Source organism: Nyctibius grandis, chromosome 3 (assembly GCF_013368605.1).
Source record: "Nyctibius grandis isolate bNycGra1 chromosome 3, bNycGra1.pri, whole genome shotgun sequence".
Taxonomy (NCBI): domain Eukaryota; kingdom Metazoa; phylum Chordata; class Aves; order Nyctibiiformes; family Nyctibiidae; genus Nyctibius; species Nyctibius grandis.
Window position 1 is genome coordinate 27,527,172 of NC_090660.1, and position 14,476 is coordinate 27,541,647.

Sequence of the window (14,476 nt, forward strand, 5' to 3'; positions counted from 1 at the left end):
CACATAAGCCAGCATTTATAGGGTTAAAGCAAGATTGTGTGAAGATTGTTCTTCTCTCAAGTGCGTAGTTAAGAGACCTGGCCTTGACTCAAAAATACCTCCTAAATTTTCAGAATCCTTCACAATTTTTCTTAAACCTCAAAACCATGGATGGCTAGCATTAGAAAGAAGGCAGTTATCAGTATGACTCAATTCACAGAGACCAGGCTCTGTGTCCTACCTACCACTTTCCTTTCAGCCAAGTGCCGATACCTCAGTTAGGAAGATAATTGAGGAAAACATGGGTAGGATTAATTGGTGCTTAAAAAGCACAATCAGACAAGCCACACAACCACTAACAGCCAACTCTGCTGCGTAAAAGGCTCCTGTGTCTGACTAGACTTGTTCTGGTTTAGATTCTAATCCTGTGGAAGCCAAACTTCACTTTCTAGGAATGTTTTTGCTCATGTAGGGACTTAATGAAGAAACCCTACACTTCAGTGAAGGACACAGCAGGGGGAAGGGCAGGAGGAGATCTTATCCACAGAAAGGTATGAATTTATTTTCTATAGAAAATGAGGCCTGGCAAAATGAAAGCAGGAAATCCAAAAAGGAACAGATCTGCGACATTCACTTGTGTCCAACTTCTGCTGCCAACATTTCTTCCTGTGCTCAAAAATGGTAAGTGATAGGGTGGTTCAATTCCACTTCAGTACCTGACCCACAACTAGAGAAACAGGTACCATTTTTAAGATGCTGGGCAGTCGTTCCAGTTCAGTTCTCAGAGACTGAAATACAGCTTGACATACTATGTACTTTCACAGTGAGAACAAGTGACATCATTACCAAAGCCCTAAATCAAAACACAATCCTTTAATCAATAAATTCCTGGACAATCAAACAGAAACTAACCTTTCCCCTTACTCACAATTCCCGTGCTACCTCTTGATAAACTTCAGCCCATTCACAGTTGGATAATTTCTCAGGTAAGAGAAAAGCTCTCTCACACAAAGCCCCTTGAAACTAGAGTCAAAGCAGGAAAAATTAGTAATTGTTTGATGGAGAGGAAGTCTCACATTCACCTTTGTTCCAGCAGTTCCTGGCAAGAGAAATAAGTACCCACAACAAGCATTCATGTTTCTCCATAAAGACAACCATGCAGTGCAACAAAATTTACACCCACAGGGGAATAAAGAGCAATCATTTCCCAAGAGAAATTAAGACATTAGCAAAATATTCTGCTCAGGCCTAATGAGTGCCAAAGAAAACTTCACACTGGACTATGCTGTATAGTCTATACTATATTAACCTACCCCTTGTACCATAATTTAAATTGGGGATTTAAATCCTTTTTGATTCAATTCTAGAATATGTGGAAAGAAGCAAAACTTTACAACAGCAGAATATGGATTACTGTCAAGTATTTTTACCAGTCACAGCTACATCAACTTGAAAACTGCAGAAATTCTTTCCTACCATGATTAATACAAATATAACTTCTTCATTAATTAAAGCAACAATCTTCATTTTATAGGACAGCAACAAAAAAATGTGATCCTGGGTTAGCTGTTCCTTCTGAAACAAGCAAAACTCCATTGAAAAAACTTTTTGTAAAAGCACAGACCATTTGTGCTGCCAGAAACAGCAACAAAAAAAAAAAAACAACTAGAGCCAGATTCCACCACCACAACTCTTAGGAGGATTCTTCTATTTTATCTGTTCTCTGACAAGAGAAAGCCTAGTCATTGAGAAGGAGTGAGTTTCTTCATACAGTGGAAATGAAGACTTTTTTTTTTTTTAACCTTAATATTATAAGGTAAAAATAAATTATAGCTGAAAAACTCCAAACCTGCTGTAGACACGAGTTTACAGAGCACTGTTTAGAGATACTCAGCTACTGTACGATAGCCTTAACACTTGCCAGAACTTGCTACGGTTGAACTCTATTGTTTCTGAAAGCCTGGTAGTACCTTTTGTAAACATAAGTAACCAGTAGAAGTACAAGAGGATCAAGTTAGGGAACATTTAAACAAACTGGACAGACATAATTCCATGAGACCTGATGGGATGCCCTTCTGAGGGCTGAGTGATCTGGCCAATACCGTAGCTGGGTCACTCACAATTATCTTAGAAAGGTCATGGCAATCAGGAGAGGTTCTTGAGTACTGGACTAAAACAAAAATCACTCCTATCTTCAAGAATGGCAGGGAGGACAATTTAGGGAGCCACAGGCTGGTCAGCCTCACCTCAATCCAAGAAAAGTGACAGAGCTTCCTGGAAAACATTTCCAAGCCAAGAAGGTGATTGGGACTCATTAGTGTGGATTTATAAGTGGAAGACATACCTGACCAATCTGACAGACATCAATAATGGCTCAAACGACTGGCTCAGTGCATGACAGGAGTACAGCAGATGTGCTTTATCCTGACTTCAGTAAGACTTTCCAACTCCGTTTCCCATAACACCTTCATAGACAAACTGATGAAGTACAGGCTAACTAAACGGACATCGAGACAAACTGAAAACTAACTAACCTGCTGGGCTCAAAGTGTTGTGATCAGCAGCATGAAGTGCAGCTGGACCCCCATCACTAGTGGTGACCAGGATGATGAGACAGAGTGCACCCTCAACAAGTTCACAGATGATACAAAACTGGGAGGAGTGGCTGATGCAGCAAAGGGTTGCTGCCATTCAGATGGACCTCAACAGGATGACAAATGGGACAACAAGAGCCTCAGGAAGATAGTTCAAGAAAAGGAAATGCAGAGTCCTGCACCTGAGGAGGTATAACCAGCTGGAAAGCAGCTTGGCAGAAAAGGATCTGAGGGTTCTGGTGGACATCAAGTTGAACATGAGCCATCAATGTGCTCTCGCAGCAAAGAAGGCCAACTGTATCCCAGCCTGCATCGCTGGCAGGAAGCATTGGTAGCAGATTGAGAGAGTTGATCCTTCCCCTCTGCTCATCACTATGAGGCTACATCTGGAGTGCTGGGCCCAGTTCTGGGCTCCTCAGTACAAGAGAGACATGGACAAACTGGAGAGAATCCAGCAAAGAGACACAAATCTGATCAAGGGATTGGAGTATCTGACAGACAAGGAAAGACTTGGGGAGCTAGGACAGTTTACCCTGAAGAAGAGAGGGCTCAGAGGGAATCTTATCAATGTGTATAAATACCTGGAAAGGAGAGAGTAAAGAAGGCAGAGCCAGACTCTTCTCAGTGACAGACAGCGAACAGACAAGAGGGAATGGGCACAAACTGAAATACAAGCACCTCCACTGAAACATAATAAAGCTGCTTTTTTTTTTTTTTTTTAAATCTACAGGTGACTGAGCACTGGAACAGGCTGTGCAGGGGTCTTGTAATGTCTCCGTCTTTGGAGGCGCTCAAAAATCTGACTGCACGTTGTTCTGGGCAACCTGCTCTAGTTGACTCTGTTTTGAGCAGTGGGTTGGATTAGATCTCCAGAGATGTCACTTCCAATCTGTGAGTTTGTATACTTCAGGCTCTAAAGCAGACACTGAGATATGGCCAGGACTTGATTGGAAGATGTCGTAATGTAATTTTACTGCCTGTACTGATCTCCACTGGCAGTCTAGTATTCCAGAACAAGAGAGCAATTCCTCAGCACAAGACTCTGCAGTTAGAGCACCTATGTTCTCAAATCATGCTAAAAACAGATGAGGACCTTCAAGCTTGTTGGCTACAAAAAAGTACAATCAAACATGAACTCAAGGAGGAAGGTCAGCTACTAGATCTTCTTGACATACAAGAGCATATTGTTAGTTTCAACTTAATGCTAGCATGGCTAACTAGAATTGAAATCCTTCTGCTCTGAGGCTTTTATTTATACCTCTTTTAGTAAATCCTGAAGTTCCAAAAATTCTAAAAGCATGAGTCGTAGTAGTATAATATCAACAATTTTCACCACATATTTCAGCAATAGCTTATTGTTTCCATCATCTTAGTTTAAAAAAAAAGTTATGTTGATGCCACAAGCAGCTTCGTTATAAACTGTCAGAGAAAAGGCAAATGGAATACAGAGAACAGAAACACGTTTTACTAGGACCTACAGAAAAGATTATCTGTTCAGCACTTCTGTTGGTGACCAGCTGTTGTCTTTTGTCTTGCACTCCAGTGGTGAGCTAGATCAAGTACTATCATCATTGTGCCAGTGACAAAACAACAACAACGTATTTCATTATTAAGAGCCACGACCACCATAAGAAATTCTCAAATACATGCACTTTCTGTTCATCAGTTCCCACAATAGCTTTACTATCTCTCAAGGATAGGGTTTAAATGAAATACTAGTTCTTTAACTAATTATTACACAATTTAAGAAAAAAAAAAACCCACCCCTCCAAGTTCCTCTGTCCCACTCAGTCACACACAGAAAGAGGATTGTGTGCAATTTGGCACCAAAGTAACATCAGAGCCTTAAATAGATGGTCTGCTTCTCCACAATGCATGCAATCAAACAAGCAATAAAAGTCTGGGCTCCCCACGGACTGACAAGATTACACTTGTAATATGACAACTAGACTTGATCCAAATTCTCCTTCACTGTCAAACAAGCCTGTGTAACTCTTGATCAAAAAGAGCTCTTCCTCGTTAACTATCATTGATATTACGGCAGTGTTTCTGGCTTCTCATTTTTCTTTTCTTTCTTAAAAAAATCCAAACAAACAGAAGACATCCGACCTCATAACTGCTCCTTTTATAGCATCATCTGCAAATTTCATTAGCGTTTTTACAGGAACAAAGAAGGAAACTGGGGAAGAGAATTTTTAAAATACATTCACTGAAAAGAGTATTAAAACACCTTCCTCCAAGTTAGTATGCTCTTTGAGAAGACTTCAGAATAGTATTCCTGCAGCTATTATGCACATTTGTACACAAATCCCCAAGAAAGAAGAGTGTCACATGATTTAAGATGTTGATATGACAGATTTATGTATTGTAGACAGGAATTTCCTGATTCAAAACATGGGCATGAAAGAGAGCTTCCTGTTCTGCTCTTTACTCCAGGAAGGGTCTTTGGAAGGGTTTACTAGCACAGCCTGCCTGGAGTACAGAGCCCCAGGTTAAGTACTGTACTACCATGCACACTACTAAAGCAAGGATATGATGGCAATGTAAGTCTAACTACATGGCTCTTCAGCTCAGGGGAGTCACTATGCCACCTGTTTCTGAATGAGTGTCTGTGTCTGTTACACAATTTCATATCCCAATTCTGAAAACAGATGCATTAGAAAACAAACCCTTCCCACTGAGCAAAGATGCACTAAAATCAGAGCAATAACTGATATGCCACTATAAATTCCTCTGTCTGAAAGCCCATGCACATAAATGAAACCCGGGGTTGCATTTTCAGCAAACAGTGCTGTTGAGCACAGGAAGGAAAAAGATTCCCAATGCCATGCAGCTCCCTATGGTAATTACCCAGTTCAAATAAATACAGGTACATGTGTTAAACATCCATTTGCATGGACAGGTAGTCTTACAACACGGGTTTCAACTTGGTGGGGTATGGGAAATGTATACATGAAAAAAAGAAAAAAAAGCACCCAACTTTTTTTTTTCCTATTTACTTGTTTAAGGTAGAGGTCACAAAAGTGTTTAGGGTGAAGAGACCTACTTTGCCAAGAAATTACTTTTGTTGAGTTTGGATACTGCCACAGAGTCGGAGCCTTTTCCTTAAATATCTGTTCAAACGCAGCCAACTCAAGCCTTTCCTTTAAGGCACTCCTTGAAACTGTTTGTGCATATTCCAGGCTTTCCTACAATTCAGTCTATGTAACACAATCACAACAGCACTTCTTCACACCTCCAGATAGAAGATATACGAGAGCATTTCTCTGATCAGTACAATTTAGTCCTGTTTGTCTCTGCTTTAGAGCTTCTTGGAGTAAAGACCCTTTCTTTGGTCAATATACAGACCTTAATAATTTATTGAGAAGAATGGCCATGGTCCCTGATGAATTCTCCTTCTGTATGAACAGACATCTACAGATACAGACACCACAGTGGCAAGCATGTAAGAGGTGTGATCTAGGATAACGGGGACTTCTTTATTACCTACAGAATAACATCAAGATGATAGCACCTCCTCTATGCTTCAGCTCTTCCAAGAAGGTCTCACATAAAACTGTCCTTAATGTGATGTCTATGCTAGAAGGCACCACAGCTAGACTTGGAACTAAAGTGAGGGGTATGATCAGAGAGAACTAACAGTTTTTCCCCAAGGTCAGCTACAACACTACTACTACTCAACCTAAATGCTGCTTGAGTAACAGAGTCCCGCAGCCTGTCTACCCAATCACAAGTTGTACATCTATATTCCTAGAAAATGTTGTATATTTCTTTTCCTTATGAACAAGGAACAGATTCTACCAAAAACCCATCACCCATTTTTCAAGTTTTGAACGTTTTTACTTCTTAATGAAATAGTTGCCCTAATTTAGCAAAGCACATGTCCTGTATTAAAGAATACAGGCATAGCTGACTACAAAACAAAGAGCAGAAATAAACCACTTGTGCATTTCAGCCTTCAAATGTCATCCACTGCCTTCTGCCAGTCACTTTCCTAACACAAACAAGACCCACAAAGAAGCAAACCAATTCCTAGTTAGGAACTGTTCGCAGAAGTGAGGAATCCAGAAGTAGCCAAAGGACTGAAAACACCAGAAAACTACATTTGCTGAAGAGACTTTTGGGGTAGCGATTTAGACTTAAAACCATATAGCCAATTCTGAACACATGTTGATGTTTTTCCACAAGTATCGATACAGTATCAACTTCAGCTTGGATTTTATGAAGTCCAGTCTGGTAGAAGGACTTTCTCTGAAGAAAACAAAAATGCAGTTTCAGTTACCAAAGCAATCTCATTTTTTTTCCCTGCCTGTGGGGAGTGGGTAAAAGACAGACTAGGATGTGCAAGTCCTAGACTCCTACTACCTTAGCTGAGAGGGTTCTCCTGGAAGCTTTCCATGTCATGCATCACCAGCACCAAAGTTTATTCAGGCCTTTGACTGGCACCCAGTTAACTTTTTTTTTTTTTAAAAAAAATGTACTAAAGAAAGAGCATCCAGTTACTTTTGCATTAAGACTGAAGCAGCCATCCAAGCCAAAGGTAACTCCCTAGAGCACAGTTAGTTAGCTTATATCTATTGACAAAATAAACTAAAATAGACCTTACCTTCCTCCAGAAGCATTTTATGAATCGAGTAACATCTTCTGAAATAACATGCATCTGAGCCACTAAGTTACGTTAGCAACTTTTTAAGCCTAAATCCCCCACAAATCTGTTACTTTGTGTGTGTATATATATAAACACACATGCCTGTGTACACACACACAGAGAGGCGGTTGATTTTTTTTTTAAAGAAAGAAAATACTGCATTATGAGAAACCGAAAGCAGCACAGCAACTCAGCTAAGTGCAGTGCCCAACCCTCCTCCTGATCTGAACAACAAGCAATATAAGCACTGAGCTTAGAGTAAATTTACTTTTTGGAGACAAACTGAGTAAACACACACACGCAATACTTCTGCATCGCTCAGCTGAAAGTTACATTAAAAAAAAGAACATCATAAGCAGCATTTATGAAAGTTACTTTTGGTTAGCAGTAGTTGGCCACTGTCAGAGGGCAAATTCACTTTCAAAATCAACATTGCTTGAAGGATTGACATTTTGAATGTTGCCATCTTTGCTGTTCAAATCTGGCTGTTAAGAGGCAAGTCTCAACTCCCTGAACACAGCAGAGTGAAACCCAGCTACAGGTAAAATGCAAGAACCAACCCTGGCGAAGCACCAGAAAGCAGAACACTGTTGCGTAAGTAAGCACAACACAAAAAGTGCTATTGAGCAGCACCATAATATTTACAGTGGTCCTATGGAGGGTGTTAAGGTTCAATTGCAGCTGTTATGCACTGGGGAGGTGTATGAGAGAAGACTAGCCAATCCAGGACAAAAAGACTTCTCCAAGATACAGCAAGATACATTATCTCAACAGATCTCCTGGGAAAGGATCAGAAGAGTGAGCAAGGCGCTGGTAAAAGCTGTATGCTAAACTTCATTTTAACACATCAGATAGTAACACATAAACACAACTCAGACATCAAAACAAAATGGGAATAAACTGCACAGCCCAGGAGCCATTGAGCACCTAACTTGATGAGACTCTTCGCTTGATTGTGGGAATCTCATGGGGCAGGGAAAAAAATACCAGAATCAAAAAGCCCTGGCTGTTGAAGATGTAGTGCACAGAGGTACACTGTGCCTCTGTGTATCATAATTTTGTAATTGAATAATTCAATAAAAGCTAATTTACTGTCTTTCCCACTCCCTTACACTCATTAAAATATCCTGTGAGGCTCCACAGATTCTAACAACCTGTATAAACCATCGATAAACTATTCTGACTGGACTCTAAACAAAATAGCTTACCCATCACTAGTACCACTTCTTTAGTGCAGGACCACCATGTTATACTGCTTTTCAGACCTGACAAACTCTGCATGTGAAGTTAATATACCAACGCCTTGTGGAGAAACAAATCCTACTATATGCAAAAGTCTATAGGTCCTGAATAACAGACCTTTTGGATTGAAAAGATTTCCACGCAGAACATCTTGTGTCAGAACACTTGCCATCACTGAATTAGCAGAGATCTAATCAAAGGCAGCATTCACAAGGAGATACTGTGTCCAACAGCACCTTCAAGAAAGAGGACACAAGTACAAAATCTTGGGTCTGTAAAGCAGACCTTAACTATTTCCCCCTGCTGAAGGAAGGGATTTAAGAGAGTAACCTATTCCAGAATTAACAAAGACTGACCTGTTTCACCACAGTGCTATAAGCTGGCAAACCCTAGAAAGCTTCAGCTACCATACCTCACACATCACCCTAGTTAAAGCCATATTTGTGAGCCATGCTGCCTATGCTTCGTGGCAACTATATCCCATGATATAGGCAGGTTTCTGCACTGGCACTAGCAGGAAACTGGGATCTACAGGAATTCTTCCTCCAAGTGGTTTGTGAACATAAAATGTCACAAATCAAAGTTTGGAAAAGCAACATTTTCAAAATCAGAATTAAATTAAAGATATTCCCAAAGAGCTTCCATTTAAATCTTCCCAAATTAAATACTCAGATTCAAAAAGAAAAAAAGATTATTTTGTGAGCAAGGCTTGTGATTCTGAAAGGGTGTCGATTTCCTTGCCTAAGCTGCCATTTCACCTATTTCTCCCTTGCAATCCTCTGTTCTCCACAGCACCAGGCTTCTGTGTCATAGCAAATCTTCCATGATGCTTTTTAGCAGACCAACCAGAGCTCCTGCACACTGTAACTAACACTCTCTAGACCAGCTTCTGAAAGGAGAAAGGGCAGGAGGTAGCCAAAGGAAGTTTTATCAACAACTGCAGCAATCTGGACAGTTGACTCATTAAAAAGGCATCTCTTCATAAGGTCTGAACATTGGTATTGTCAAAATGTCGTACCATTACGTAGTTGCTCTTGAATTTGACTGGTTCTCAGGTGTCACAATTTCATGAAGTCATCACTTGAGAAGATGACAAGTGTTGAAAAGTAATGGTTATTTTGCAAAGCAGCCATTCCACCTCAATGCCACAGCTTCCTTTCATATGCAAGAACATGGATTGCTCCTCCAGCTCACATCACAAAGCCAATTTCCTTATAAAACAGAAACCTACAATTTTAAAGTCCTGACCTTGTGAATGCAAAAGTGTCTCAGGTGGTAAGGACTGCATTCAGTCACCTTTTCCCAAAGAAAGTGTGTAGGCGTCAGCTACTCCCCACTCCAGCAGCGGGCTCTATAGCCAGCCCCCGCACAGCCTTGTAACGCACACATAAGGTTATTCTGCGCAGAACTGCTATAGAAATGGTATGCAGCGAAGCACGAACAGCAACTGCCTAGGTGTCTAATCAACTCGGCAATAGTTAAAGGACAATATACTTAAATTCAGCCTCCTCGTCTGTGAGGATGAATCGTGTCTTACTTGGTCAGCTGCAATTTTCCTCAGCAATACATTTTAACAAATGTCCTTGAACACAAAAAACCCAAAACACACAAATCATTTTTGATAGCTTCTACAACAACGGGCTGCTCCTTCCACTATCAGACATGAGGTAGGCATGCCTCCTCTTATTTAAAAATCAAGCAAAAACTATATCAATGACAGAAGTGTGAATGATTTACCCCTAGGGCAATAAAGTGAAGGACAACAATAAGCACTCTTGCTCAGGTAACTGATGATACATTTTCACTGCATAGGTGCAAGCCTTACAAGAGCTGCTCCATGATGAAATGGGTTTCTTGCTCCAGTGATCTATTACCTGCAGTCGTACTATTCAAATACGACTGCTTGAACACATTCAGAAAGACTAACTTCAAGCTTTAACACCAGTCAGAATCTACTCCACACCATGATAAGCCTGGAATCTCAAGCTCCATATTGTCCTAGGTAAACAAGATTTCAGAAATTATCTCCCTTACAGAAACATTTTAAAAGGCCAAATAAAAACTCAGAAAATAATTTACTTTTAAAAAGAGGTAAACTGTAGACAAAATCTGGTATAATTTTTTTTTTTAAATGAGTGTTGTGTTCATATCCCATCTGCATGACATGATTTTTCAGAGAAGCAATTTTATTCACATTTAACCTTCATTTAGAGCAAGTTTTAGCCTGTCTTAGGAAATTAAATTTGTGGAAAACAGATATACTTATCAAAGGTGCCAGGAATTATTCACCAGACTCTGTAACAAACTAATTTAGACTCCTCAAACATCCAACTCTCCTGTCCATCTTAATATGACAATTGTAGCTTCCAGTAAAATTCTATTCAATAAAGCCTTGGACAAACAAATAAATAAATAAATAAAGGCAGTACAGTGTAGTTTATGTGGTTAGTTACAAGCACTTAGACAGCTGCCCGAGATTATTACATACACACTATATATGTGAATTTCAAAGCCTTCCCTAGTACTGGGAAGTGTAACAATGCAACAATCCATGCCAAATGCAATTTCCTAGTGGTACCATTCTAGAAGTGGTATCTTGAGCAGGAGTTATCCTTGCCCTAATGTTTCTCTTCAGCTTTGAGATGAGAAGAAATTTCGGCAAGTTCCCGACATTCCACAGTTTCACAGCAGATGGGAAGGCTGCGTGAAATACAACAGCCATTTTAAAAACCATTTGTAGTTGTCTTTCTGAAATCTCACCTAAGATATTAGCAAGCAGCAAATGAGAAAACAGCATTCATGAAGTGTTGCTAACAAAGGTACTTTCCTCCAACCCTACAACGGCATACCGTAGTACAACGTTAGCCTACAGAGCCCACTATGCTGAAAGCCACCTAGCACACACCTAACCACAGATGCCACTCCATGAACTTCAACCCAGATATTCAGGTGGCTCTTAAAGCGCACAGCAGTTGGGTGTTTCCTCAGAGTGTGACCCCTCCACCCAGGATCACAATCCCATCCTGTTAAAAAGCAACTTTTTACAGCAGTTAAGCAGTTCAGTTGCCAACGGCACCAAAAGCCCCAGCAGCTTATGCAAATGAGGCCTCCCGTTACCAGATTTAGATTTGTTCTCCTCTGTATCACCCAGAAAGAAAGTAGCAAACAAGAGCTTCTCCAAGTTTCACAGTAATTGATGATGAAGCTGCCAGGAAGCCCACATCTATAAGCACACTAATGATGTGTGGGACAAGTTACCTAAACTGAAATATCAAAGTTTTGGCCATGGGGTTTGGGGAATTTTTTTTATTTTTTATTTTCTTTTATTTTTTTTAAACCAGTACTCTGCCTATTTCTCAACCCAGGTAATGGTGTGTACTACAAAGATTACTTTGCCACATGTAGTCTGCATTCCCAGGATCCAACCTCCACTCTGAATGGAGAAGAGAGGTAAATTAATTTAAGAATATCCTAGTTGCACCAATCCTTCTCTTCCTCACAGTTCCTATCAGGTAGTTCTGGAACAGTAAAGCTCTCCTCCACTTCACCGAGGGCTGCAGAAGACTCAGTGTCCATCACATTCCTCCCGCAAAATTGTACATTAATTGAAGCAAGCATTCCTCTGAACTCATAGGACAGCTCAGGGATTCAGCCACACCTTCCTATCATCATGCTACAGACCCCTCAGCAACGTGATTTTTGTAAGTGACCAGAGCTATAAACACCAACCCTTTCAACTCTGGGGACAAACTAGGATTTCCCCTTTCAGGAGGAATCCAAAGAGGCTTTCATTGCAACTTGCAGGTTCATATCATTTATGCATAAGTCATTCTAGTGATGGTATCAAGTAAGCTAAACACCACTACAGTGAGAATATCTTTAGATTAAAGCTGCTGACTTCAACTCTTACGAAAGCAGAGATCATTCGGCAATAAATGAAAGGAACTGCAGAATCTGTTCAAGAAGCGGTGTTTTTCCCCTATCCTTTTCACAATCTTCATGCATATTTTGGAGCGAGAGAAGTGTATTCTTTGGCAGTTGCCTCCTGGACTCCCAAAGGATCGAGCGGACCGTACGACCGTAGGATCTCCATCGCTCCACCCACAAACCCTCAACAAATAAAAAGGGTGGGGAGGGAATGTAGTGATCCTATATAGTTGCCCGAGACCATGGGAAGACATATATCCTATATAGTTGCCTAAATACTACGAGGGCAAGACATATACAAGACAGTTAAAAGTTAAAGAAAGCTTAAAACTAGCTGGCAGGAAGACAAACTTTCTGTACTTGCCATTGGTTTGCCTGACACCAGCTGACTGTTCCAGTAGTCCTTCACACCAGCAGCAAAGCAGCTGAAATTCATCCCTGATGCAACTCCAGCGAGACTAATAGGTTTCCACAAGAATGAACCAGGCCCTGTATATCTAAAACCAAACCCACTAAAGTTTCACTGAAGCGAAATTGCAGGAGTACAATCTCTGGATAACAGCTGGAGAACATTAACTCTCCCCCCTCCTTTCCTGGGGTTAATTTTTTTTTATTCTTTTTTTTCTGTTCAGACAGGAAGCAGTCATATACCATACTGCATAATATAAGGATCCTGGGATAGAAAGACAAGTAGAAAAGGATTACAAAGAGCACTCTAAAAGTTTTTTAGCGAAGTTATGCTGCCATAACCCCTGAGCTACAACACGAATTGAGACAGCAGTTACCTCCCACTCATTTTTTTTTTTAAAAAAAAAAAAAAAAAAAGTCTAATTAAGAGTATTTTAAGAGTCTCAGCGCACTGGAAGCCCGAGGGTCGTGTCCTGGTTCCCGGCGGCGGGGGGTGCCCGGGCGAGAGGCGCCGCGGCGGACTCCCCTCCGCGGCGCCTCTCGCCCGGGCACCCCCCCGCGCCCTGGACAGGGGGGACCCCGCTGCTTCCCCAGCACCCCTCTTTCCCCCCCAACTCACCCTCGCTGCCGTACTGCTTGCCATTGTTCGCACCCATCCTGCCGGCTTCATGCTCGTCGCCGCTTCCCCACGCCGCCGCGCAGCATCTCTCTACCGCGGGGCGCCGAGCGGCCGCGGATGATGGAGTGGAATCAGGCTGCGGTGGTGGCGGTGGGGTGGAACCTTGGGAGTTTTTACGGCGTTACATGTCCAAAGCAGCCCTGCAACTCCCTCCGCTTCTTCTCGGGCGGCCGACACCCTCCCTTCCCACCTCAAAAAAAAAAAAAAAAAAAAAAAAAAGGGATGTATCGGGGCACTTTCCCCACCCCGGTTTCCAGCTGGGGTGGCAGGGCAGGGGAGGCGGCTCCAGTTATAATCCACAGGCAGGACGGGCGGGACGGCCCCCGGGCGCAGGCTCCACCGCCCCGCGGCCGGCGCTGGGGCTCCTCCGGTGCTTCAGCGCCACTCTGCTTCTTCTTCTTCTTCTTCTTCTTCTTCTTCTTCTTCTTCTTCTTCTTCTTCTTCTTCTTCTTCTTCTTCTTCTTCTTCTTCCTCCTCCTCCTCCTCCTCCTCGCAGCCCCGCTCTTGCCGCTCCCCCCGGGAAGCCGCCGCCAGTCACTTGTTGCCCGCGGAGGGAGGAAAGGCAGAGCCGCCGCCGCCGCAGACTTTTGTTAGAGGCAGGCGCCTCCTCCCGGCGCCCAGCACTGCCGGGCCGGGGGGAGGGATGGAGGGAGGGAGGATGGACCCGAGAGCCGGCCCCGGCCTTTAAAGACACAGCGCCCGGCCCGAGGGCTCCCCCTGCGACTCCCCCCCCTTCCGCGGGCCGCCCCCGCCGGCGCTGCCCCAGCGGAGCGCCCCGGGGGCCGCCCAGCCCGGCTTTCCTGCCCTTCTCCTTGCAGGGCTCTGCCCCAGCCCCACCGCCCTCCGGCCCCCCTCAGCTCGCCCCCGGCCGTGCCCCGACGGGAAGGTTTGCCGGCCCCTCTCCGGGCCGCCCGGCCGAGCCCCGAAGCCCGCCGTGAAGGCAGCGGGCGCTGCGGAGGGGCTGTGCGGCACGGCCCGCAGGGGACCGGCCGCGGCGGG

The 14,476-nt window shown here is 42.9% G+C and overlaps 1 protein-coding gene across 1 annotated transcript in view; it reads right to left on the reverse strand.

Annotated features, from left to right (window-relative positions):
• The window catches only part of FBXL7 (F-box and leucine rich repeat protein 7), a 206,279-nt gene extending 192,260 nt beyond the window's left edge, over nt 1-14,019 (reverse strand). Inside the window, exon 1 of the mRNA XM_068396451.1 lies at nt 13,418-14,019. Within this exon, the coding sequence (XP_068252552.1) occupies nt 13,418-13,454 (37 nt within the window). The 5' untranslated portion in view covers nt 13,455-14,019. The remainder of the gene's footprint in view (nt 1-13,417) is intronic.
• Between the last annotated feature and the right edge of the window lie 457 nt (nt 14,020-14,476).